Below are 27941 nucleotides of genomic sequence, written 5' to 3' on the forward strand. Positions count from 1 at the left end.
GTTTCTCATTCACGTAATTTCCCTTTGAAAATCACCTACAACTGACTTACAAACTTTGCACTTGCATTCCTGCACGGGCATGCATGCCTGCATTTGAAAATGCAATGCATGTACATTGTCCTAACCCCGATCAAAATCACCTAAGTACATAAGTAATGCCATACTGGGAAAAGACCAAGGGTCCATCGAGCCCAACATCTTGTCCACGACAGCGGCCAATCCAGGCCAAGGGCACCTGGCAAGCTTCCCAAACGTGCAAACGTTCTATACATGTTATTCCTGGAATTTTGGATTTTTCCAAGTCCGTTTAGTAGCGGTTTATGGACTTGTCCTTTAGGAAACCGTCCAACCCCTTTTTAAACTCTGCTAAGTTAACCGCCTTCACCACATTTTCCGGCAATGAATTCCAGAGTTTAATTACACGTTGGGTGATGAAATATTTTCTCCGATTTGTTTTAAATTTACTACACTGTAGTTTAATCGCATGCCCCCTAGTCCTAGTATTTTTGGAAAGCGTGAACAGACGCTTCACATCCACCTGTTCCATTCCACTCATTATTTTATATACCTCTATCATGTCACCCCTCAGCTGTCTCTTCTCCAAGCTGAATAGCCCTAGCCTCCTTAGTCTTTCTTCATAGGGAAGTCGTCCCATCCCCGCTATCATTTTAGTTGCCCTTCGCTGCACCTTTTCCAATTCTACTATATCTTTCTTGAGATGCGGTGACCAGAATTGAACACAATACTCAAGGTGCGGTCGCACCATGGAGCGATACAACGGCATTATAACATCCTCACACCTGTTTTCCATACCTTTCCTAATAATACCCAACATTCTATTCGCTTTCCTAGCCGCAGCAGCACACTGAGCAGAAGGTTTCAGCGTGTTATCGACGACGACCTTTGGGAATGGCCCCCACTTCAGCCAGAAAAAAAGCTCTGGAACCCCACTCGTATCTTAGGCTAGGTGAGGCACATTTGAGAGAGCCCTTTTACCTGGGTAAATGCATTCCCCGCACCCCCAGCACCCATGTTGCCTTGATAATCTAGATGGACCTCTTTTGGTTTGCCGCCATTTTCACAGAGAACGTTGGCCCAGAGTGTTACAAGGGAGAGAACATTTTTGGATAATATTCTATTAGCTATAACCCTGCGGCAGGGTTCATCATGTTTGGTGCTCTTGACACAGACGTTTGTGTGTGCTGAAACACGGCTTGTGTCAGGTCCATGAATTAAAGACTCGTCCCATTTTTGAAGGTCCTTGGCGCTGTGTTTTGTCGCTGGTGTCGTTTGTACTTTGACCCTCTCCGTGTTGTTTTTAATAAAATAGATGCCTTTGCCCATTTTTGACAAGGTGTCCTTTGGTAACATTAACCTCTCTCTCGCTGTGTTCTGTTGTCACAGGAGTTGGGGAGTAGCTTAGTGGTTAGAGAAATGGGATGTGACCCAGGGAAGCCAGTGTTCAAATCCTGCTTCTCCCAGTAATTCTTTAGGGTTGTTCTATAATGTGAGCAGCTGCATTTTTCACGCTGATTATGTGCATAAATTATTATAATAACGGCAGCATATATTTACATATATCTCTGCACATACACGTCTAAATGCCAAAATTCCACCTAAATTCTATTCTGTAAGTATTGACATATCTTACATAGAACATATTTTACAGGTAGGCACACACATGGGTAGGACTCAAGCACACAAGTTAAGCACGTATCTCCGGCATTTAAGTGCAAGTCGAGCACTTAGACCAGCTCTAGGGCTGGCGTAAACTCATAGCTAAACTGCAGGTGTGTATTTCACCTGTTAACGCAAGTGCTCTCTAAAGGGAGAGTAGGTGTCGCATTACTGTTTAGAATTACCCTATATGACCAGGGGCAAGTCACTTTACCCTCTATTGCTTCACATACAACTAGATTTGTGAACCCATCTGGGCAGGGAGATAACTTGTGTACCTGAATGTATCTTGCCCCTGCGGTACAAAGTGGCCTTAGCGCATCCTTACACGGGTCATTGCCATGTGCTAAGGCCATTAGCACATGAGCCTCTACCACCACCTATTTTGTAGGCAGTAAGGGCTCAAACGCTAACCTTTACGCTAATCGGCAATGTAGCTGCGCTACACTCTCTGCTCCCAGACTCGCCCCCAGTGCTAAAAGATACATTTTATTTTTTAGTGCATGGATAGTGTGCGCACATCCAAAAATTACCATAGTAACATAGTAGATGACGGCACATTACCTCAGCACATCCCACAGTAAGGCATTTTTTTGCTGGCGTTAGGGTTTACAGAGCATTGGGAAGGAATGGAGAGCCCTGTACAGCATGCATCTATATGCTAGCAGGCCCCCCCTATCCCCCTCCCCGCAACAAGATGACCCAACCCCCCCACCTCCATTTCAGAAAAGCCCGGCCCCCCGACAGACTAGAGAGCTGGATCTCCTGCCCTCCCCTGGTGATCTAGTGACCCCCGACCCCCCCCCCCCCCCCCGGTACCTTCAAATGAGGGAGAAGGGAGTAGCACTCCCTTCTCTTTCCAGCGCCACCTCCAAAATGGCAGCGCCCTGCCCAGTGCATCCTGGGATGTGCTGGAGGGGCTTCCCTGCCGTATAAGGGATGCACAGGACAGGGCACCACCATTTTGGAGGCAGTGCTGGAAGGAGGAGGGAGTGCTACGTCCTCCTCTCTCATTTGAAGGCATGGAGGGTTCAGGAGGTCGCTAGACCACCTGAGGGGGGCACTAGACAACCAGGGCAGGGCTGGAGTTCCAGCCCTCTATTGTGTCGGGGGCAGGGGGTTCGGGTCAGGCTCTTGGGGCAGGGGTGGTCAGCTCGGACTGTTCTGTGAGGGGGGGGGGGGATTTGGAGGTCCACCGGACCTCCAGCCCCTTGGAATGTTTGACAGGTCTGGGACTTTTTTTTGACAGCTCGGACCTGTCAAACAACTTCTGCAGGAGGATTGTTCCTTGGGCACATTCCCTCCCAGGCACAATCCTCCTGCAGAAGTGCTCCTTTGATGAGAGCTAATACTGTGTATAAATTTGACCATAGGGGCATTATTGCCCCGTGCTGTCCCGGCGCTAATTTTAGAGCGCTGTTTGGAACAGCACAGGGCTTTCGATCATAAGCACCTAAGTGTATTCTGTTGTGCGCTTAAATTCTAAGTTTCATAGTTGAAAGGGGGCAAGGCATGGGCATTTCTAAAATCTATGTGCATTATAGAATACACCCGATGTGCGCCTAATTTAGGCATTGAGATTTATACCAAGTAAAACGTGGCTTAAATAGACGCAACTAAATTTAGCTACGTGGAGAGCCATTCAGGGTATTCTATATACAGTGCAGAAATTTAAGTCTGCTCTATAAAATTCAGGCTTATTCGCCTAAGCGTAATTTTTTTGTGCGCAGATTTTTCGGGCGCCATATATAGAATCTAGCCCATTATGTTATAGAATATGCTTATTCCACAGGAAAACATGAAGAAACCTCTGTGGAGAAACAAGGCACAACAAGGAGTAGAGGATGACTCACGACTCTCAAGACGGGAGTAACAGATGAAAAAGTCTTTATTGAGGACCCAAAGTGCGTCCGCTTCAGGGGTCACAGAACTTCTGAAGCCACTGCACTGTGTATGGTACCTGATAAAATATATATGTTTGTAAGCACCAACAGAGCTGCCAGCGGAGGGCAGTAACCAAGGTCAAAGCAATGCCGTTGTAGGACGTAGAAAATTATCTGACTTTGCTGTCTCAATAAAGACTTTTTCACCTGTTACTTCCATCTTGAGAATCATGAGTCACCCTCTACTCTTTATAGAATATGCTCAGGCATTTGTGTGTGTAAATTCTAATTAATACCAATTAGTGTCAATAATTGCTTGTTAAGTGCAATTATCGGCACTGATTGGCTTGTTAAGCTAATTAAGTTGCACACATAAATCCAGAATGAAACTGGATTTGCGTGCACAACTCAAGTCGTACTATATATAGAATCTGGGGGATGGCGTCCAAATTTGAGCATGCTGCTGAGATGCGCATGCAACTTAATTGCTTAACGAGCCATCAACTAATAATTGGGTGCTAACAACCAGTTATTGCCATTTATTGACAGCAATTAGGATTTGCACACACATCTGGCTGCATAATGTTCTATAATGCTGGGCACCCAAATCACATAGCACATAACCCAAAAGGAGGCATCACCGCGGGAGGGGCATGAGCATGTCAGGGGCATTCCAAGAAATTGTGCACATGGTATGGGATTTGCGTTACAAGACGTATGAGGAGAGACTTGCTGACCTGAACATGTATACCCTGGAGGAAAGGAGAAACAGGGGTGATATGATACATATGTTCAAATACTTGAAAGGTATTAATCCGCAAACGAACCTTTTACGGAGATGGGAAGGAGGTAGAACAAGAGGACATGAAATGAGATTGAAGGGGGGCAGAGTCAAGAAAAATGTCAGGAAGTAGTTTTTCACGGAGAGAGTGGTGGATACTTGGAATGCCCTCCCGCGGGAGGTGGTGGAGATGAAAACGGTAACGGAATTCAAAAATGCGTGGGATAAACATAAAGGAATCCTGTTCAGAATGAAGGGATCCTCAGAAGCTTAGCCGAGATTGGGTGGCAGAGCTGGTGGGGGGAGGCGGGATTGGGGGCGGGGCTAGTGCTGGGCAAGACTTCTATGGTCTGTGCCCTGAAAATGGTAGATACAAATCAAGGTAAGGTATACACAAAAAGTAGCACATATGAGTTTATCTTGTTGGGCAGACTGGATGGACCATGCAGGTCTTTTTCTGCCATCATATACTATGTTACTATGTTACAGGATACCGGCTTAGCTTGTCCAACTTGGGTGCCATCGTTTACACCAGGTTTCTGCAGGCGTGTCTGACACCAAAGTTAGGGTACGAGAATTGGCACTAAGCATGATTTTATAAGGGCTACGTGCCCTTGATAGAATCTTGCTTAGCGCTAATCTTTTCAGGTGCCCATTTTTGAACACAATTTATAGAATCCAGCTCAGAATAAATGCATTTACTGAGAACAGTGTAGCAATGTACTGTATTGTAGAAGTATGCTTCCCACTTCTATCTGCCATTTTAGGTTCGGCGATATCTCTTTGCAAGAAGACATTAACCAGGAGAATTTTGAATTCCTAAAAGAATATTATAAATTGTTCACAGAAAAAATGCCTCCTGACTGTAAGTATGAAATGAATTGATTTGGGTCAAAGCCTGCAAGGAAGTAGAATTCTGTCTTTTAGGCAGTATCCGTTCCATGAGACTAGGAATGTTATTCAGGTCACATCTTGTCACTATTGATGACCAGCAAAGTACAAATGTGTTAGTAAAGACATACCAAGTTATTCATTGTAAAGGTGCCTTATAATTAATAAGCTAAAAGACAGGCTGTTCTGACAAAGCTGAAGTGGAGGGGCATTTTCGATATGACATTCAAATCCGATTTTAGACGTTTTGCGGAAAATGTCCAAAACTCCTGTAGCAAACATGGCCATTTTTGAACCTGGAAAAACTTCTATCTTTTTTCTTCAAAAATGGCCATTTCCTAGCATTCTTAGTAGACTGGCCAGCAAAGCAGTGGGGCACCCTAGGGGGCATTGCAGTGCACTTCACATAAAAACTCCCAGGTATACATTTTACCATTACCCTCTTATTTTTTTTTTTTGTTACATTTGTACCCCGCGCTTTCCCACTCATGGCAGGCTCAATGCGGCTTACATGGGGCAATGGAGGGTTAAGTGACTTGCCCAGAGTCACAAGGAGCTGCCTGTGCCTGAAGTGGGAATCAAACTCAGTTCCCCAGTTCCCTAGGACCAAAGTCCACCACCCTAACCACTAGGCCACTCCTCCACTGTTGCTACTATTTGAGATTCTACATGGAATGTTGCTATTCCACTAGCAACATTCCATGTAGAAGTCGGCCCTTGCAGATCACCAATGTGGCCGCGCAGGCTTCTGCTTCTGTGAGTCTGACGTCCTGCACGTACGTGCAGGACGTCAGACTCACAGAAACAGAAGCCTGCGCAGCCTTCTACATGGAATGTTGCTGCTAGTGGAATAGCAACATTCCATGTAGAATCTCCAATAGTAGCAACATTCCATGTAGAATCTCCAATAGTATCTATTTTATTTTTGTTACATTTGTACCCCGCGCTTTCCCACTCATGGCAGGCTCAATGCGGCTTACACGGGGCAATGGAGGGTTAAGTGACTTGCCCAGAGTCACAAGGAGCTGCCTGTGCCTGAAGTGGGAATTGAACTCAGTTCCTCAGTTCCCCAGGACCAAAGTCCACCACCCTAACCACTAGGCCACTCCTCCACTATTATGGTGAGCCCTCCAAAACCCACCAGAAACCTAGTGTACCCAACTGTACACCACTACAGTAGCCCTTATGGTTGCAGGTGCCACCTATATGTGGGTACAGTAGGGTTTTGGTGGGTTTTGGAGGAAGTGTAACAGAGTAGGTTATGGACCTGGGTCCCATTCTCTACAGTGCACTGCACCAACCACTAGACTACTCAGGGACCTGCTTGCTGCTCTGATAGGACTGGCCATAGTTTCTAAAGCTGTCATATGGGTTGGTATGTACTGTTTCTTTCACATTTGTTTGGGTTTTTTTTTGGCAGGGGGGGATCAGGGTCTACTGGGGGAGTAAGGAGGTCTCCAGTGGTTATTTGATCATCTGGGGCACCTTTTTGTGATTTAGTCGTTATTAACCGCAGAAACAAAAGGGGTTCGTAGTTTCCACAAAAATTCAACAAAGGAAGGAAGTGGAAAACACAACTTCAAGAGATCAATCCGAGACACAAGGGTGAGATGCTCCAGGAAAACTTTATTAGGACCCTACACGGTCCGTGTTTCGGCTTTTAAAAAAGCCTTCTCATATAGTAAAAGCTACAAAGCACCAAGGCACTTTCACTTTCTGCATCCATTTGGATACAGAAAGTGAAAGTGCCTTGGTGCTTTGTAGCTTTTACTATATGAGACGTGGGGAGACAATATTTCAAGTGCTCCACTGTCAATCAGTATATACTTTGTGCATCCACTGATCGACCCCTGATGAAGGCTTTTTTAAAAGCCGAAACACGGACCGTGTAGGGTCCTAATAAAGTTTTCCTGGAGCATCTCACCCTTGTGTCTCAGATTGATCTGTTGAAGTTGTGTTTTCCACTTCCTTACTACTACTACTACTATTTAGCATTTCTATAGCGCTACAAAGCATTTAGTCGTTATTAAACCAGGTCTAGCCCAAAATGTCCAGATTTTAGTCTTGGGTGTTTTTATCATTTTCCATTATGGCAGAAAAACATCCAAGTGTTAGGAATGCCCGAATCCCGCCTTCAACACTCCTCTGATATGCCAACTTGTGATTTGGACAGACTGCAGACGAAGTGCATAGAAAAACATCTTTAAAAAAGGGGGGGTTCAAAACTAGTGATTTGACCTTTTTTGCAAGAAAAACATCCATCTTCCAGTTTATGCTACTTCTTTGACATTTAAATGAGCCCAATAATGTCTTTAAAAAAATGTTTCTTTCCTATGCTTTTATGTTCCTTATTCTTGGATCCTTTTCTCCTAATCTTCAGGACAGTAGTTACAATTGCTATTTCCTACAGTTGTATTTCCTCTGCTGACTTGGGTCAGGTGATAATTACAGATCACCCCTGTGGTATATGGATAGCAGCAGGGTGGTCCAGGATGGAGCCTGGGCAGAGCCAGACAAAGATTATCTGGAGACCAGCGATGTTCAGTGACACTATCCACAGAATTAGCTGTCCTAATTATCCAGATAGCTAACCCCCTGTTTGCTAAGCTACATTATAGGCATGTTAGCGTCTTTAATGCACATTAACCATGTACGTGCATGCAATATCCCTATAGACACCTACACACTTAACGCATGCGTTAAGTGTAGGATAAACAGGGCTGTCGGATAATGTCGACAGCGGACGTGTATACCTGGATATTCAGCAGCAATATCTAGATATCGTCCAGTGCTGAATATTTAGGCATAATCTTCACAAATGACAGGTACGCTGCTAATTCAATATTATTTCAAGCAGTGGCGTAGCTATGTGGGGCCACGGGCGGCTGGGCCCCCGTAGATTTGGCCCTGGACCCCCCCTGCCGATGACCCTCTTGACCCCCCCTCCCACTGCCAACCCTCCCCCCCCCCCCCCGACGCCGTCGGTTACCTTTGCTGGCGGGGGACCCCAACCCCCGCCAGCCGAGGTCCTCATCTTCTGGCGCAAGGCTTCGTTCTGTTTCTGAGTCTGACATTCTGCAGGTGGCAGCTCCAGCGGTGGTGGGGGGCTATAGTGTGCCGGAGGGGGTGACGGTGCAGTGGTCGGGCAGTGGTCCGGGAGGGGGGCCCAGTGACCATTGCCCGGATCACTGTCAGTCCGCCCCTGAATGCAATGTTTAGGAACAACTCCATTCAATCCACCCACCCTTTCCCTTTCAAGTCACACACACACAGACAACACAGATATAAACAGATGCACACATACAGATACATGTGCAGACACAAACACATGCATGCCCTCACACACAGACACACATTCTAATCGTGCATGTATATGCATGCGCATGGATGCAGAGTGGTTGAAAAGAATTTCATGAGCCATGCTCTGCATGCTTTCCCCACTTGTTTATTTCAGAATTGAAATATTTAATTTTCCTTGGCCTCACGCTTGCCAAGTAAGATAAAGGAATTGTTTAGCCATGAATAGCAGCAGCAGCAACTACAATGCTCATTACTTTAATGGCTTGCTTAAGTAGCCCCTGAAGGGGTGCAATTTCTCCCACTTGTTTCTGATTAATATGACAAGATGAATGCTTTCCTCATCTCCATTGTCTCTCAATGCAAGAGCTGCACGTCCATGTAGCTCCAAGATGTGGATCACATAGCAATTTTACACTGTTATTTTGTGCTCAATTAATTTAGTAACAAATTTACTGTTTAAAACCTCTAATCGTTGAGTCACCTTCAGATTCCTGTTAAAAATTAAGTTGCTTTTCAGCATTGCGTCACAGAATTATATATTGAACCCTCTCATACAGCTAAAATGCTAAAGTCTATATAAATGTTGTGCGGTGTGCAAGAGAAACCACCAAAATTAATGTAATGTGGCTGGAGTGGAAAATCTCTGTGCTTCAAGTGACCCTGGTGGAGGAGTGGCCTAGTGGTTAGGGTGGTGGGCTCTGGTCCTGGGGAACTGGGGAACAGAGTTCGATTCCTACTTCAGGCACAGGCAGCTCCTTGTGACTCTGGGCAAGTCACTTAACCCTCCATTGCCCCAGGTACAAATAAGTACCTGTATATGTAAGCTGCATTGAGCCTGCCATGAGTGGGAAAGCGCAGGGTACAAATCTAACAAAAATAAAATAGATACTATTGGAGATTCTACATGGAATGTTGCAACTATTGGAGATTCTACATGGAATGTTGCTATTCCACTAGCAACATTCCATGTAGAAGGATGCGCAGGCTTCTGTTTCTGTGAGTCTGACATCCTGCACGTACGTGCAGGACGTCAGACTCACAGAAGCAGAAGCCTGCGCGGCCACATTGGTGATCTGCAAGGGCCGGTGGTGGACTTTGGTCCTGGGGAACTGAGGAACTGAGTTTGATTCCCACTTCAGGCACAGGCAGCTCCTTGTGACTCTGGGCAAGTCACTTAACCCTCCATTGCCCCAGGTACAAATAAGTACCTGTATATGTAAGCTGCATTGAGCCTGCCATGAGTGGGAAAGCGCAGGGTACAAATGTAACAAAAATAAAATAGATACTATTGGAGATTCTACATGGAATGTTGCTACTATTGGAGATTCTACATGGAATGTTGCTATTCCACTAGCAACATTCCATGTAGAAGGCTGCGCAGGCTTCTGTTTCTGTGAGTTTGACGTCCTGCACGTACGTGCAGGACGTCAGACTCACAGAAGCAGAAGCCTGCGCGGCCACATTGGTGATCTGCAAGGGCCGGTGGTGGACTTTGGTCCTGGGGAACTGAGGAACTGAGTTCAATTCCCACTTCAGGCACAGGCAGCTCCTTGTGACTCTGGGCAAGTCACTTAACCCTCCATTGCCCCATGTAAGCCGCATTGAGCCTGCCATGAGTGGGAAAGCGCAGGGTACAAATGTAACAAAAATAAAATAGATACTATTGGAGATTCTACATGGAATGTTGCTACTGTTGGAGATTCTACATGGAATGTTGCTATTCCACTAGCAACATTCCATGTAGAAGGCTGCGCAGGCTTCTGTTTCTGTGAGTCTGACGTCCTGCACGTACGTGCAGGACGTCAGACTCACAGAAGCAGAAGCCTGCGCGGCCACATTGGTGATCTGCAATGGCCGGTGGTGGACTTTGGTCCTGGGGAACTGAGGAACTGAGTTTGATTCCCACTTCAGGCACAGGCAGCTCCTTGTGACTCTGGGCAAGTCACTTAACCCTCCATTGCCCCATGTAAGCCGCATTGAGCCTGCCATGAGTGGGAAAGCGCAGGGTACAAATGTAACAAAAATAAAATAGATACTGTTGGAGATTCTACATGGAATGTTGCTACTATTGGAGATTCTACATGGAATGTTGCTACTATTGGAGATTCTACATGGAATGTTGCTATTCCACTAGCAACATTCCATGTAGAAGGCTGCGCAGGCTTCTGTTTCTGTGAGTCTGACGTCCTGCACGTACGTGCAGGACGTCAGACTCACAGAAGCAGAAGCCTGCGCGGCCACATTGGTGATCTGCAAGGGCCGGTGGTGGACTTTGGTCCTGGGGAACTGAGGAACTGAGTTTGATTCCCACTTCAGGCACAGGCAGCTCCTTGTGACTCTGGGCAAGTCACTTAACCCTCCATTGCCCCAGGTACAAATAAGTACCTGTATATGTAAGCCACATTGAGCCTGACGTGAGTGGGAAAGCGCAGGGTACAAATGTAACTAAAATAAAAAATAGTGGTGCCTTGTACCTTCCACAGACTTAGAAAGAAGCATCTGTTGTGGTCAGGCTCCAACCGCTATTTCATTTCATTTATTTATTTCTTTGGCTTTATCACCTTTGGACAAAGGCAATATGCAATGTAAAGCAGTAAAAAAGAAAAACATTCAAGTAACAGTACTTATTTTGGCATAGTATGCTACTTCCAGTGTCAATACAACACATATTGAAATATCTCAATAGACAGATAGTACACAGTAACAGGCGTTTGGTAGGCATGACTAGCTTAAAGAAAAACTTGCACATGGAGTCATAAACCCCCCAGATAGTGCGCCTAGAGATCCGCGCCAATTCTATAGCAATTCACGCAACTCGATTGGCTTAATAAGCCAATGAGCTCTTCATGGAGAGAGTGGTGGATGCTTGGAATGCCCTCCCGCGGGAGGTGGTGGAGAGGAAAACGGTAACGGAATTCAAACATGCGTGGGATAAACATAAAGGAATCCTGTTCAGAAGGAAAGGATCCTCAGAAGCTTAACCAAGATTGGATAGCAGAGCCGGTAATGGGAGGCGGGGCTGGAGGTTGGGAGGCGGGGATAGTGCGGGGCAGACTTATACGGTCTGTGCCAGAGCCAGTGGTGGGAGGCGGGGATAGTGCTGGGCAGACTTATACGGTCTATGCCAGAGCCGGTGGTTGGGAGGCGGGGCTAGTGCTGGGCAGACTTATACGGTCTGTGCCCTGAAGAGCACAGGTACAAATCAAAGTAGGGTATACACAAAAGTAGCACACATGAGTTGTCTTGTTGGGCAGACTGGATGGACCATGCAGGTCTTTTTCTGCCGTCATCTACTATGTTACTATGATAAGAACACTTAACAAGCAATAACGAGCACTAATTGACACTGATTAGAATTTTGGCGCACAATTCGCTAAGTGTATTCTGTAACGATGTGCGCCGAACTGCTAAAGTGTGCAGCCCAAAAGGGGTGTGGTTATAGGCAGGGAAGTGGGCGTTTCGTGGGTGTTCTGAAATTTACATGCCTACTTATAGAATATAATCAATAATGAGTATTCGTTTGTCACTGGTAAATCGGCTAAATATAGTACACTACTAGACAGGGGCGTAGCTACGGGTGGGCCTGGGTGGGCACAAGCATAGTGGGTGGGCACTATGTGTATAGGTATGATGGATTTCTAAGTAGTCTGCCCAACAGCTGCCCTGCATCAATATAAACCACATATATACTTAATAGAAAAACAGATATTTGTAATACATTATCCCATATCTTAAACTTGACCAGACATAAGTCTCCAGGCCCACCCAAAATGTCAGGTCTGGCTACGTCACTGCTACTAGAACCAGGATATGAAAAATACGATAGGCCAGACACTTACTTATAGAGACAACAAGACGTTGAGGAGATCTTATGAAAGAACAATACAGATAAGTGTTCATTGATTTTTTTTTTTTATTACTATTGACAAAGATTGCTATTGATGAACATGGGGTAGGTTGCACCTCTTTAATTGGTTTATGGAAGGCTGGTTTGGTATTCATTTTTTTTCAAAAATTATACCAGCCTGATAGCACTCATTAGGCATTTTATCACGTAAAAAACGAGCAACCCGATGAAAGAAGTGCTACACCACTAGGCACCAGAAACTTCTTGTGTGCTTTGCATAGTGGGATTATCTGAGGGTGCTCTAAACAAATCATCACGCTTCATTAAATATACGTTTTGTGGCAACTTTGTACAATTATATTTGATACAGGTTTTCATATCCTGGTTCTAGTAGTGCACTATACTTATAGAATTTGGCACAGTGGGCCTAAATCTACGTACCGGGATTTACACCACGTTTTCATTGGTGTAAATGGATGCGCGTAGATTTAGGCACTGAAATATCAAGTAAGTGTATTCTATATTCGGCTCCTAAACCTAGGTGCCGATTATAGAACACGCTTAGTCGACACTGATTTCAGCACTGATTTTTTAGGTGGCGTATATAGAATCTCCCCCACCTACAGTGCACTCGATCTGCAGCCCCTCCTTACCTCTCTACCCTCATCTCCCCTTACGTTCCTACCCGTAACCTCCGCTCTCTAGACAAATCCCTCCTTTCAGTACCCTTCTCCACCACCGCCAACTCCAGGCTCCGCCCTTTCTGCCTCGCCTCACCTCAAGCGTGGAACAAACTCCCTGAGCACATACGCCAAGCCCCCTCCCTGCCCATCTTCAAATCACTGCTCAAAGCCCACCTCTTCAATGTCGCCTTTGGCACCTAACCACCACACCTATACTCAGAAATCTAGACTACACCTACTTGACATTTTGTCCTTTAGATTGTAAGCTCATCTGAGCAGGGACCGTCCTTCTTTGTTAAATTGTACAGCGCTGCGTAACCCTAGTAGCGCTCTAGAAATGTTAAGTAGTAGTAGTAGTAGTAAAAGGCCTATATGTTGTAATAAGTCCTTTTGCAGAAACCACAGCTGATGCTAGTCCTTGTGAGTATCTAGTTAGTTGCACTACAGCTCTTTCTAAAGTTGTTGGTAGTTTCCCGTTAGGAAAACTTAGCCATCTCTCTCCTCTTCAGTCAGTCCAAAACTCTGCTGCGCGACTCATTTTCCGCCAGAGTCGCTATGCTCACATTAGCCCTCTCCTCAAGTCACTTCACTGTCTCCCTATCCGTTTCCGCATTCAATTCAAACTTCTCTCCCAGAGGCGGTTCTGACCCAGTCGGTGGGAGGAAGGTGCTGGTGCAGGAGGACCTGAGCGATGCTGGGGATTCCACTAGCAACATTCCATGTAGAAGTCGGTCCTTGCAGATCACCAATGTGGCCGCGCAGGCTTCTGCTTCTGTGAGTCTGACGTCCTGCTTCTGTGAGTCACAAAGAGCTGCCTGTGCCTGAAGTGGGAATCAAACTCAGTTCCTCAGTTCCCCAGGACCAAAGTCCACCACCCTAACCACTAGGCCACTCCTCCACTGTTGCTACTATTTGAGATTCTACATGGAATGTTGCTGTTCCACTAGCAACATTCCATGTAGAAGTGGCCGTGCAGGCTTCTGCAGGACGTCAGACTCACAGAAACAGAAGCCTGCGCAGCCTTCTACATGGAATGTTGCTAGTGGAATAGCAACATTCCATGTAGAATCTCCACTAGTAGCAACATTCCATGTAGAGTCTCCAATAGTAGCAACATTCCATGTAGAATCTCCAATAGTATCTATTTTATTTTTGTTACATTTGTACCCTGCGCTTTCCCACTCATGGCAGGCTCAATGCGGCTTACATGGGGCAATGGAGGGTTAAGTGACTTGCCCAGAGTCACAAGGAGCTGCCTGTGCCAGAAGTGGGAATCAAACTCAGTTCCTCAGTTCCCCAGGACCAAAGTCCACCACCCTAACCACTAGGCCACTCCTCCACTTCTAAGTGGCCAGGGGGTAACCCCAGGCGGGCGTCTAGGCATTTCGTGACAGGTATTCCCTCCTATTTGGCAACCCTTATCATACCTTACTCCCCACTCAGATTTCTTCGATCCCTGAATGACCATCTTCATATTTCCTCCCCTAGTACCGTTTTGCTTGACCAGACATGGAAGAGTGCTTTCTTTTGTTTATCTCTTTTCTTGTGGAATGCCATTCCATCCCAAGTGTGTCTGGAACAATCCTATTTTAAATGTCTTACCGCCCTCAATATGTACCTTTTTAAAAAGGCATTTATTAATTTTACAATAGTTTATGGTGACGCTACCAGAGTCCACTGACCTACCTCTGTTTTTGTTACTTAAAAATCCCTTTTTTTCTCTCTCTCCTCTCTCTTTTTGGAATGAATGTTATCTTTCCTGTTACTTTTAGGCATTCCTTTCAATGGTTTTCTTTTTAATTGTATGTAATTGATTATGAACCGACCTGTGATGCTCTCAGGAAAGGCGGTATAGAAAGTTGAAATAAATCTTCATTCACTCTTTCATACCCAGCCTAAGCCATTACACAACCTTTATGATGGTCGACTTCATATCCTGTTTGCTTTGCACACCTAGAATCTAAGCGCCAAAACACTTTTTTCTTCATCACCCCAATGGTTTGGAATGCCTTGCCCCTGACCCTGCATGTGGAGACTTCATTCTTGAAATTCAAAACCTCTGTTTTTGTTACTTAAAAATCCCTTTTTTTCTCTCTCTCCTCTCTCTTTTTGGAATGAATGTTATCTTTCCTGTGACTTTTAGGCATTCCTTTCAATGGTTTTCTTTTTAATTGTATGTAATTGATTATGAACCGACCTGTGATGCTCTCAGGAAAGGCGGTATAGAAAGTTGAAATAAATCTTCATTCACTCTTTCATACCCAGCCTAAGCCATTACACAACCTTTATGATGGTCGACTTCATATCCTGTTTGCTTTGCACACCTAGAATCTAAGCGCCAAAACACTTTTTTCTTCATCACCCCAATGGTTTGGAATGCCTTGCCCCTGACCCTGCATGTGGAGACTTCATTCTTGAAATTCAAAACACCCTTAAAGACCTATTTATTTGAAATGGCCTTTGCTGCTTAGATTCACCAGAGCAGCAGATTCTAGTTTTTTCTAAGTGCAAGGGAGGGTCTTGGAGCAGGCAACATAGTCTTTCTGCATGCTCTTGTTTCTTTAGCTTTCTTGGCTTTCTTATCTGTTATGACATTCTTTTCTTATTTTGTAATATAATATATTTTAATTTTGTAAACCACTCTGTTGTGTCCTAACAAGGGTTGTAATATCCCCTTTCTCACTCAGGGTGACCTGGTTCTCAATATGCAGATCATAGGCAGATTAGTGTGCTACCCCTTCTCGCTCGGGGTGACCTGGTTCTCACTAAGCAAATTAGACAGGTCTCACCAACAGCATATTCCTCAGGCAACTCTTTATTCTAGCCCCTTGGGCACACTTCTTCCAGCTTAAATACTTTATACTGTCACATGTCTTCACACTGAGCCTCCCCCACACAGGCACATGGACTCAGTACTAACATCAATACTTTGGGGGACTTCTAACCCCAGGCTTTGCAGCCTGCTTTCTTCAGTACTTGGGACACACAGTCCTCCCTCCTTTGAACACACAGTTCTTGCCCATACTTGGGACACACAGTCCTACCCTTGAACACACAGTTCTTTACAAGTACTTGGGCCACACAGTCCTTTGAACACACAGTTCCTATAAGTACTGAGGACACACAGTCCAACACTAATGCTTTAGGGACTTCTTACCCCAGGATTTTCAGCCTGCTTGTCTCCTTTGGACACAATTTCCACCACAAGTCCAGAGGGTTAGCCAATATCTTCCAGGGGGAGTCTCTCTTCTTCTCCTCCCAGTTCTCTTCTCCCACCCTTTCACAACTCAGGTGGGTATAAAGGGGTTAATTAGCCAAACAGGACCCAGCCCATAACCTGCTACACCTGTTGCCACCCCAGGACTCTCCACCTATCCATTCCCCTACTAGCTCCCTCTACTGACCAGAATGGGCATTTTCCCGGTTTTCAGTGGGAGAGCGCCCTCTGGCGGCCTCCTCACGTAAGGGCGGACACTGTGTTTATCACAAGGTATATTAAGATGAATAAACCATAAACCTTCTGCTGCTGGGTTATTGATCCATCCACACCAAGTAGGATACAGTTCTCAAAGAAGCAGAATTCAACAGTTGTTTTTTAAATATCTGTCCCTCATTCATTTGTAATATTTTTTTCCTTAAGTAAGTTTATATCTATAAAATATATTTTGCATATTTCTCATTTATGTGTTTTGTATTTTTGAAACTGGAGGTCAAACCAACACTGTTTAGTTTTGATACCATCCATCGTGGTTTGATCTAGGGACAAACATATATGTGGATTATGTTGGATTTATCCACAGTGTTTGAGCTATAAGTCATTCTCTTTTGCTGGGGTGACTAGCTAATATTGAAATATGTTAAAGTTGATTCTCTTTTTATTTTTGATTGATCATCAGTATCAAGCCCAGCTGGGGGACAATCACTCCCCATGGTTTGCTGTGTCAGCTGGGCTCCCACAAGGGTTGGCTTTTATTTTTTTTTTTAATTGCATTTATAAACTTGTATTTCATAAAGATAATACTTGAAAATACCACAAAGTAAATCATTAGGATAACAATAAAGAAAAAATATACCACATAATCCAGTAATAAGTCCACATTAAGGGAACAGCATAGGAAAGCAAATTAATAACAACAAAAAAGAAATTACTGTCTAGCAGGCAAATATTATACCTTGCACTTAAGGGTTGGCTTTTCTGTTCTATTGTTCAACTTTGTGTGTTACCAAAACTAGCTATTAATACTGGAGCCACTGTTCAACACCTTGGGGCCCCTTTGTGGTAGGGCCCATGTGCATGTGACGCATGTGTAGTATGCGCCAAAACAAGCCTACCGCTAGGCTAACACGCCCCCCCCCCGGCGGTAATTTCAGATTTGGTGTGCACTCATTCCGGTGGTAGAAATTATTTTTTAATTTTCTACCACGCGAGGCATTTCTGGCGGTAATCGGCAGATGGCGCATGGCGCAAACTGTTACCATGGGTGTGTTAAATAGTAGTAGCAGTAGCACTTGAGCGCTTACCACGAGATCAATGGGTGGCAGTAAGGGCTCAGGCCGTAAATAGGCGAACGCTAGTTTTAATTTTTGTGCACGCCCATTTCCTGGCCCGTTAAAAAAATGCCCTTTTTCCCAGACGCGGTAAAAAATGGCCCGGCGCGCACCACAAACACGTGTCCATACTACCACAGGCCACTTTTTACCACAGCTTAGTAAAAAGATCCCTTTGTTTATTAAGTTGAAAGCAGTTTACAAAAACAGTTCAAAATAAACACATTTTGAACATAAACAGATATAAAAGAATGAAAATAAAAGCAAATAAAATAAGTAAAATCAAAATAAAAATCTTGACCATCCACATTAAAAATAATATTTCCTCATACTCAATTTCAATTTATCAGGCACTCAGAAATAACTGCCTTTTGAATACCAGGGCGTTTGTAATCAATTGAAAGCCTGTTAGCAGAGTATCCCATATTCTCCGAGGACAAGCAGGCTGCTTGTTCTCACGACTGGGTGACGTCCGCGGCAGCCCCCACCAACCGGAAAGAAGCTTCGCGGGACGGTCGGCACGCAGGGCACGCCCACCGCGCATGCGCGGCCGTCTTCCCGCCCGTGCGCGACCGCTCCCGCCAGTTCCTTTTTTTCCGCGACTGGAGAGAGTTGTGCTTTTGCCGCTCTCTCTGTTTCAGCCGCCGGATTTTCGACCGCGTTTACGCGGATCGTCGCTTTGCTTGGATTACCTCTCGGTTTTCCTTTTTTTCTTGTTTGTTTTAAAAAAAAAAAAAAAAAAAACATCTGCGCGTGTGGAGCACGCGCTCCCCTTTTCCCTCGCTTCCAGCGGGGACGCCACGTTGCGGCCTAGTGGTCGCTCGGTCGTTTATTTTTTCGTGGTGTGATTTTAGCCACCATTGACGACTTTGACTTCGCCGACGCGATTTTTCCGTCGATGTCCTCGAAGGTCCCGAGTGGATTTAAGAAGTGTGGTCGCTGCGGCCGGCCGATCTCGCAGACCGACACCCACGCTTGGTGCCTCCAGTGCCTCGGGCCGGAGCACAATCTCAAGTCGTGTGCTTTGTGTCTCGGTCTCCGGAAACGGACTCAGGTTGCGAGGCAAGTTCTGCGGGACCGTCTTTTGGAACTTGCGCCGGCCCCTCGACGTCGACCTCGACGGCATCGGTATCGAAGGCCGGTTCTTCGGTACCGGTATCGATGCCCGAGACATCGGCACCGATGGCAGCGACCCCAGGAGAACAGGTCCCGTCGGCCCGCCGGTCCGCCGGTGAGAGTGGGGTTGAGAGGCCGCGTGGGCAGTCGGCCCCGGTCACTCCCTCAGCTCGTGAGCCACGGGACCGAACCCTGTCTGACCCGGTACCTCGAGACCGAGGGGGATCGACCTCCTCCTCCTCCATGCCCTCCGGCGCCGGTGACGTGCATCGGAAGAAGGATAAGAAGCGCCGTCACCGGACGCCCTCGGTGCATCCTGAAGAGGAGTCGACGCCGAAGCGTCATCATCGAGAGGAGAGGTCTCCGTCGGTTGTGGAGGTACCGACGCGTCGGGGTTCCGGCACGGTGCCGTCTCCTGGCCCCCAGCAGCTTCCGGCACCGACACCCTTACCGGCCCCACCGCCTTTTCCGGCAGCGGGCCTGGACGAGTGCCTCAGAGCCATCCTTCCGGGGATCCTGGAAGGGCTGATGCGCCAGGCTGTGCCGACGCCGGGGGTGCTTGCGCCCTCGGCGCCGATGACTGTGGCGCCGGCGAGCTCTAGCCTGGCGCCGGGGACGTCGACACCGCCGCCGCTTGCGGTGCCGGTCTCGACAGCCACGCAGGTGGAGTCCCCGTCGACGTCGATGGAGGGAGCTCCGTCCCCGCCGGCGCGGGAGTCCACCGCTCGACGACACCGAGACCTTGGTGCCTCGACGTCGAGCCGGGCCCGGTACCGGACTCAGCTACATGAGCTAATGTCCGATACCGAGGATGAGGACTCGTGGGGGGAAGAGGAGGACCCGAGATATTTCTCCTCCGAGGAGTCTACGGGCCTTCCCTCGGACCCCACGCCGTCACCGGAGAGGAAGCTCTCACCTCCTGAGAGTCTCTCCTTTGCCTCCTTTGTGCGGGATATGTCTATCAGCATTCCCTTCCCCGTGGTCTCTGTGGAAGAGCCGAGGGCCGAGATGCTCAAGGTCCTCGACTATCCATCACCACCTAGAGAGTCCTCCACGGTGCCGCTGCACAATGTCCTGAAGGAGACGCTGCTTCGGAACTGGGTGCGACCATTAACTAACCCCACCATTCCCAAGAAAGCAGAGTCCCAGTACAGGATCCACTCTGACCCAGAGCTCATGCGGCCCCAGTTGCCCCATGACTCAGCGGTCGTGGATTCTGCTCTCAAGAGGGCACGGAGTTCGAGGGATACCGCCTCGGCGCCCCCGGGGCGGGAGTCTCGCACTCTGGACTCGTTTGGGAGGAAGGCCTACCAATCCTCCATGCTCGTGACCCGCATCCAATCCTACCTGCTCTATATGAGCATCCACATGCGGACCAATGTGCAACAGCTGGCGGACCTGGTCGATAAGCTCCCGCCGGAGCAGTCCAGGCCTTATCAGGAGGTGGTCAGGCAGCTGAAGGCGTGCAGAAAGTTCCTGTCCAGGGGGATTTTTGACACCTGTGACGTGGCATCTCGTGCTGCGGCCCAAGGTATAGTGATGCGCAGGCTCTCATGGCTGCGTGCCTCTGACCTGGACAACCGCACCCAGCAGAGACTGGCCGACGTCCCTTGCCGGGGGGATAACATTTTTGGTGAGAAGGTCGAGCAGATGGTTGACCAACTGCACCAGCGGGAAACCGCTCTCGACAAGCTCTCCCACCGGGCGCCTTCAGCACCCGCCCCCACGGGCGGGCGTTTTTCCCGGGCCCGGCAGGCTGCACCCTATTCTTTTGCGAAGCGTAGGTACAACCAGCCGGCCCGAAGGCCTCGTCAGGCACAGGGACAGCCCCAGCGCGCTCGTTCCCGTCAACAGCGTGCGCCTAAGCAGCCCCCTGCGCCTCCACAGCAAAAGCCGGGGACGGGCTTTTGACTGGATCCACGGGAACATAGCCGCCCTACAAGTGTCCGTACCGGATGACCTGCCGGTCGGAGGGAGGTTAAGATTCTTTCACCAAAGGTGGCCTCTCATAACCTCCGACCAGTGGGTTCTCCAAATAGTGCGGTGCGGATACGCCCTGAATTTGGCCTCCCTGCCTCCAAATTGTCCTCCGGGAGCTCAGTCTTTCAGCTCCCATCACAAGCAGGTACTTGCAGAGGAACTCTCCGCCCTTCTCAGCGCCAATGCGGTCGAGCCCGTACCACCCGGGCAGGAAGGGCAGGGATTCTATTCCAGGTACTTCCTTGTGGAAAAGAAAACGGGGGATGCGTCCCATCCTAGACCTGAGAGGCCTGAACAAATTCCTGGTCAAAGAAAAGTTCAGGATGCTTTCCTTGGGCACCCTTCTGCCAATGATTCAGAAAAACGATTGGCTATGTTCCCTGGATTTAAAGGACGCATACACTCACATCCCGATACTGCCAGCTCACAGACAGTATCTCAGATTCCGCCTGGGCGCACGGCACTTTCAGTATTGTGTGCTGCCCTTTGGGCTCGCCTCTGCCCCACGAGTGTTTACAAAGTGCCTCGTGGTGGTAGCGGCCTACTTACGCAAGCTGGGAGTGCACGTGTTCCCATATCTCGACGATTGGCTGGTCAAGAACACCTCGGAGGCAGGAGCCCTCCGGTCCATGCAGTGCACTATTCAACTTCTGGAGCTGCTGGGGTTTGTGATAAATTACCCAAAGTCCCATCTCCAGCCAACTCAGTCTCTGGAATTCATAGGAGCGCTGCTGAATTCCCAGACGGCTCAGGCCTACCTTCCCGAAGCGAGGGCCACCAATCTCTTGGCCCTGGCCTCGCGGACCAGAGCGTCTCAGCAGATCACAGCTCGGCAGATGTTGAGACTTCTGGGTCATATGGCCTCCACGGTTCATGTGACTCCCATGGCTCGTCTTCACATGAGATCTGCTCAGTGGACCCTAGCTTCCCAGTGGTTCCAAGCCACCGGGAATCTAGAAGATGTCATCCGCCTCTCCACCAGTTGCCGCACTTCACTGCTCTGGTGGACCATCCGGACCAATTTGACCCTGGGACGTCCATTCCAAATTCCGCAGCCCACGAAAGTGCTGACGACGGATGCATCTCGCCTGGGGTGGGGAGCCCATGTCGATGGGCTTCACACCCAGGGTCTGTGGTCCCTCCAGGAAAAGGATCTGCAGATCAACCTCCTGGAGCTCCGAGCGATCTGGAACGCACTGAAGGCTTTCAGAGATCGGCTGTCCTGCCAAATTATCCAAATTCGGACAGACAATCAGGTTGCAATGTATTACGTCAACAAGCAGGGGGGCACCGGATCTCGCCCCCTGTGCCAGGAGGCCGTCGGGATGTGGCGTTGGGCGTGTCGGTTCGGCATGCTCCTCCAAGCCACGTACCTGGCAGGCGTAAACAACAGTCTGGCCGACAGACTGAGCAGAGTCATGCAACCGCACGAGTGGTCGCTCCATGCCAGAGTGGTACGCAAGATCTTCCGAGCGTGGGGCACCCCCTCGGTGGACCTTTTCGCCTCTCAGACCAACCACAAGCTGCCTCTGTTCTGTTCCAGACTTCAGGCACATGGCAGGCTAGCGTCGGATGCCTTTCTCCTCCATTGGGGGACCGGCCTCCTGTATGCTTATCCTCCCATACCTTTGGTGGGGAAGACCTTACTGAAGCTCAAGCAAGACCGCGGCACCATGATTCTGATCGCGCCCTTTTGGCCCCGTCAGATCTGGTTCCCTCTTCTTCTGGAGTTGTCCTCCGAAGAACCGTGGAGATTGGAGTGTTTTCCGACTCTCATTTCGCAGAACGACGGAGCGTTGCTGCACCCCAACCTTCAGTCTCTGGCTCTCACAGCCTGGATGTTGAGGGCGTAGACTTCACTGCGTTGGGTCTGTCTGAGGGTGTCTCCCGGGTCTTACTTGCCTCTAGAAAGGATTCCACTAAAAAGAGTTACTTTTTCAAGTGGAGGAGGTTTGTCGTGTGGTGTGAGAGCAAGGCCCTAGAACCTCGTTCTTGCCCTGCACAGAACCTGCTTGAATACCTTCTGCACTTATCGGAGTCTGGCCTCAAGACCAACTCAGTAAGGAATCACCTTAGTGCGATTAGTGCTTACCATTATCGTGTGGAAGGTAAAGCCATCTCTGGAGAGCCTTTAGTAGTTCGATTCATGAGAGGCTTGCTTTTGTCAAAGCCCCCTATCAAGCCTCCTACAGTGTCATGGGATCTCAACGTCGTCCTCACCCAGCTGATGAAACCTCCTTTTGAGCCACTGAATACCTGCCATCTGAAGTACTTGACCTGGAAGGTCATTTTCTTGGTGGCGGTTACTTCAGCTCGTAGGGTCAGCGAGCTTCAAGCCCTGGTAGCCCATGCTCCATATACCAAATTTCATCACAACAGAGTAGTGCTCCGCACCCACCCAAAGTTCCTGCCGAAGGTGGTGTCGGAGTTCCATCTTAACCAGTCAATTGTCTTGCCAACATTCTTCCCCAGGCCGCATACCCGCCCTGCTGAACGTCAGTTGCACACATTGGACTGCAAGAGAGCATTGGCCTTCTACTTGGAGCGGACACAGCCCAACAGACAGTCCGCCCAATTGTTTATTTCTTTCGACCCTAACAGGCTAGGGGTCGCTGTCGGGAAACGCACCATCTCTAATTGGCTAGCAGATTGCATTTCCTTCACTTACGCCCAGGCTGGGCTGACTCTTGAGGGTCATGTCACGGCTCACAGTGTCAGAGCCATGGCAGCGTCGGTGGCCCACTTGAAGTCAGCCACTATTGAAGAGATCTGCAAGGCTGCGACGTGGTCATCTGTCCACACATTCACATCTCATTACTGCCTCCAGCAGGATACCCGACGCGACAGTCGGTTCGGGCAGTCGGTGCTGCAGAATCTGTTTGGGGTGTAAATCCAACTCCACCCTCCAGGACCCGAATTTATTCTGGTCAGGCTGCACTCTCAGTTAGTTGTTCTTCGTAGGTCAATTTCTGTTGTAACCTCGCCGTTGCGAGGTTCAATTGACCTGGGTTCTTGTTTTGAGTGAGCCTGAGAGCTAGGGATACCCCAGTCGTGAGAACAAGCAGCCTGCTTGTCCTCGGAGAAAGGGTATGATACATACCTGTAGCAGTTGTTCTCCGAGGACAGCAGGCTGATTGTTCTCACCTACCCTCCCTCCTCCCCTTTGGAGTTGTGTGTTTCATCTTTTGCTAGTTATTCAACTGGCGGGAGCGGTCGCGCACGGGCGGGAAGACGGCCGCGCATGCGCGGTGGGCGTGCCCTGCGTGCCGACCGTCCCGCGAAGCTTCTTTCCGGTTGGTGGGGGCTGCCGCGGACGTCACCCAGTCGTGAGAACAATCAGCCTGCTGTCCTCGGAGAACAACTGCTACAGGTATGTATCATACCCTGTATAGGAACTGCTACAGAAAGGGTACGCGCCCTGATTTCACATAATCAAACCTGTCTCTGTTTGGGGACATCTAAAAGGCCTTGATTTTCTAATGTAAAGATCTCCATGGCTGATATAATCTAGTAGACTACCCTGTTTCCCCGAAAGTAAGACATCCCCCGAAAATAAGACCTAGTAGAGGTTTTCCTGAATTGGTAGATATAAGGCCTCCCCCGAAAGTAAGACCTAGCAAATTTTTGTTTGAAAGCAGGGCCTCCGAGAGCCGGACAAGGCCGCCCCCGGGCCACCCCCTCCCCCTCCACCCACCCTCCGTCGCTCCTGGAACTAACCTTAAACACCTCCTTTCACCTTCGCAGCAAGCAGCAGCAGGGCAGACCTCTCCTTCCTTCCGTGCCCCGCCCTCGCGGACGTTACGTCAGGCGAGGACAGGACACGGAAGGAAGGAGTTGCCTGCCTTGCTGCTGCGAAGGTGAAAGGAGGCGTTTAAGGTTAGTTCCGGGAGCGACGGCGGGCGGGCCAACCCCGATGTTTCCCCGAAAAATAAGACAGCCCCTGAAAATAAGACCTAGCACATTTTGGGGGGCAAAAATTAATTTAAGACAGTGTCTTATTTTCGGGGAAACACGGTAGCTATTAATACTGTGTTTGTGTGTGTGTATGCATTTATACATAAATATGCTTACATACAATTATATAACAGTATGAAAGTCAACCCACATTTTCATAGTAACACCACCAATTTTCTAGTACTACTGGACGTATCTGTTGAAACTAATATTAACTCATAGATCATTCTATACTGGCCTCCCAAACTACCTATTTGATCTATTAATACCATAAGCTCTTTATTCCTAAGATCAAAAATGATTAGTGGGTTTTACATTAGCTGATGCACAGCCAGACTGCACGCGTGAATCCGCTTTCCACTCTGGCTATATAGAATTTGCTACCTAGGTATGTCAGAGTTAAGACTGCTTTTCAGAGTTTAAAAAGGGCCTAAAAATTATCTGGTCAAAATTCATCCTGTTGCAAAAACGTTGACCGTCACGGGCAGAATTAGCTCCGGATGTTCAGTGCCGGGCCATGTCCGGGCTTGGGCACTGAATATCCAAGGCTAATAGCAAGTTCACTAGCCACCAGAGCTTATGTGGTCCCAGCCAATATTTAGTTGGGACCCACATAAGACTCTTACACCAGTCCCAGCTGAATATCAGCTGGGACCCACCTAAAGTTCTGTCAGTGCCTCTGCTGTCCGATCCCCTCTCCCAGTTTTGATGCCCTTCTGATCCCCTCTCCTGGTCCCCATGCCCCCTCAGATCCCCTCTCCTGTTCCCCATGCCCCCTTAGATCCCCTCTCCTGTTCCCCATGCCCCCTCAGATCCCCTCTCCCAGTCCCCCTCTTTCCCTCCCATGCCAAAAATATCCTGCCCTGAACCCCCTCACCCACCCCCCACCCCTGTAGGCCTTCCCCGGGCCTACATCATAGGCCGTAGGAGTACTACAGGCAGGAGTGATGCCCATCGCAGCTGTATAACCAATATGGCTAGCGCAATCTCTAGGATTTTTTTTGTCTTGCAGGATCAGGGAAGTGGGGGATCAGGAAGGCCCAATACCGTTCAACGTAATCTGAGCACCAGCCAATTTTCAGACCGGTGCCTGTTTAGTTAGAACAGCTTTTCCTGCTGTCCTAACTTTAGTTGCTTGCTTAACCAGTTAGCAGTGTGAATATGGCCTCTAACTGGTTAAGTCATGGTTGCTCCCAGGCTCTGCCCAGGCTCCACCCACAGACTGATTCGGCACTATCCCGACAGTGCAGGGGCGGTCTGTGGCGATATTCAGCACTGTCTGGTTCAATGGCACTGAATATCAACGTTTTGTCACCCAGATTGGATTTAACCGTGCAGGAGCCATTTTGAATATTGAGCGGTTATGGTCTTAAGTTGTTCTCCTAAATTTGTACCCTATTTTCAGTCAAACTTACAAACCTAAGGTTTCAGCTTAATTCATCTTAATTTAGGAGCTTAAAAGTTATGGGCTGATATTTAAAGCAATTTTGGGCAGGAGAGCCCTGAACCTTTTAAAGGTACATTTTCCTCTTTAAGAAAGTTGTTTTTGAAATTGACAGTCCGGGTTATGTTGTCTCTTCCTTTCAGGTCTACCGCATTTTCAAGAACAGAATGACCTAAAAGAATTGCTAGAAAATCTTCACCAAAATATTCAGGCCAAGAAAAGAAAAAACGTAGAAATCATGTGGCTGGCAGCTACTGTAAGTAATTTTGATTTAACCCCAGATACGTCTTATAGCCTATCCCGTGTAAGGAATTATTACAGACACACGTTTTCAGTGTGATTTAGAGCTCCTTTTTCAAAGCCTCGCTAGTGATTCCCGCGCGGCAAATGTGACAAAAACTAGAGGAACTGAATGGGCTTCTTGCATTTCCTGCACGAAGAATCACTAATGCAACTTTGTAAAAGGAGCCCTTAGGGGCCCTTTTACTAAAGTGTGTAGGCGCCTGCGTGCGTATAATGCACGTCAAATTAGAACTACCACCCGGCTACTGCATGCCCCAGGCGGTAAATCTAATTTTTACACCTGTCCGATATTCGCGTCTGAAAATATTTTTAATTTTCTGCCGCACGTTGCTAACCGGGCAGGAATCGGCAGTGTATCACTGACGATTACCGCCTGGTTAATACGTCAGACCTTATCGCTAAGTCAGTGGGTGGCGGTAAGGTCTCAGACCCAAAATGGACGTGCAACAATTTTTATTTTGCCGCAGGTCCATTTTTGGCCGAAAAAAGGGCTTTTCTGAAAAATGGACCTGCATGCTTCCAAAACACAAACCTACACTAATGCAGGCCATTTTTCGGCGTGCCTTAGTGAAAGGACCCCTTAGTTTGTTAGTGTGCCTTGCAAAATTGATTTAATGCAATTAACCTACAAATTAAATGGACTTTATAATTGTTTTGCATTTGTTAAAAAGTCTGAATGTGTATTTAAAAACTTGTATGAAATGAACCCCCCCCCCCCCCCCAAAAAAAAAAAAAAACACCTGGAAATCAGGAAACGTTTGGAAAAATTTGAAGGCAGCCAGTAAAACATATATCCCTCCTGTCTATTTATCTTCTCGTCCTCCATTTATAACACTTTTCGTTGCCTTCAATTTTTATAATATTGGTTTTCAGCTTTTGTTGCTTCCAGGCATAGTCAAGATCTGTGACAAATCAGCACAACCCACCAGAAAATTAAATATCTCAGTATAACAATTTATTTTACAGTTGGTGCTTTGTCAATAAAAGAGTGGTTTTTATACTTGACTGCTGGAAGTTCTTTGGCCCATCCCTACTTTGGGGTCCTTTTACTAAGGTGCGCTAATCAGCGCATGCTAAATGATAAGATGCCCCTGGGAATATAATGGGTGTCATTAGCTCATGCTAAATAAATTAGCACCGCACCTTAGTAAAACTACTCCTTTGTTTTCTATGGCTATGCAAGATACGTGCATATTTACAGAATAGTGCTTAGGTGAAATATTGACCCTTATATATGTATATGCCATTATTCTAATGAATTACACACTTATCCCCGGATTCTATATATGGTGCCTAGATTCCGCACAGAGATATGCGTGTAACTTAATTGGCGTAACAAGGTAATCAGCGTTGTTAACAGCACTTGACAAGCAGTAATGAGCACTAATTGGCAGTAATTACAATTTATGTGCGGAAATCGCTAAGCGTATTCTATAAAGAGCACCTAAATTGCAAAGAGGGGCATAATCGAACGGGGACGACCATCTCTAAGGGCGCCCATCTGTAAGGACGTCCTGGCAAAGGGGCGGAGAAA

General features: G+C 47.7%; 1 protein-coding gene across 1 annotated transcript in view; it reads left to right on the plus strand.

Moving 5' to 3' along the window:
* Positions 1-27941, plus strand: part of INPP4B (inositol polyphosphate-4-phosphatase type II B) — an 853440-nt gene that overhangs the window by 755792 nt on the left and 69707 nt on the right. The window contains exons 19-20 of the mRNA XM_030192243.1: positions 5109-5206; positions 26248-26360. Coding sequence (XP_030048103.1) covers positions 5109-5206; positions 26248-26360 — 211 coding nt within the window. The remainder of the gene's footprint in view (positions 1-5108; positions 5207-26247; positions 26361-27941) is intronic.

The sequence above is a fragment of the Microcaecilia unicolor genome, chromosome 2, assembly GCF_901765095.1.
Source record: "Microcaecilia unicolor chromosome 2, aMicUni1.1, whole genome shotgun sequence".
In the NCBI taxonomy this organism is placed as follows: Eukaryota; Metazoa; Chordata; class Amphibia; order Gymnophiona; family Siphonopidae; genus Microcaecilia; species Microcaecilia unicolor.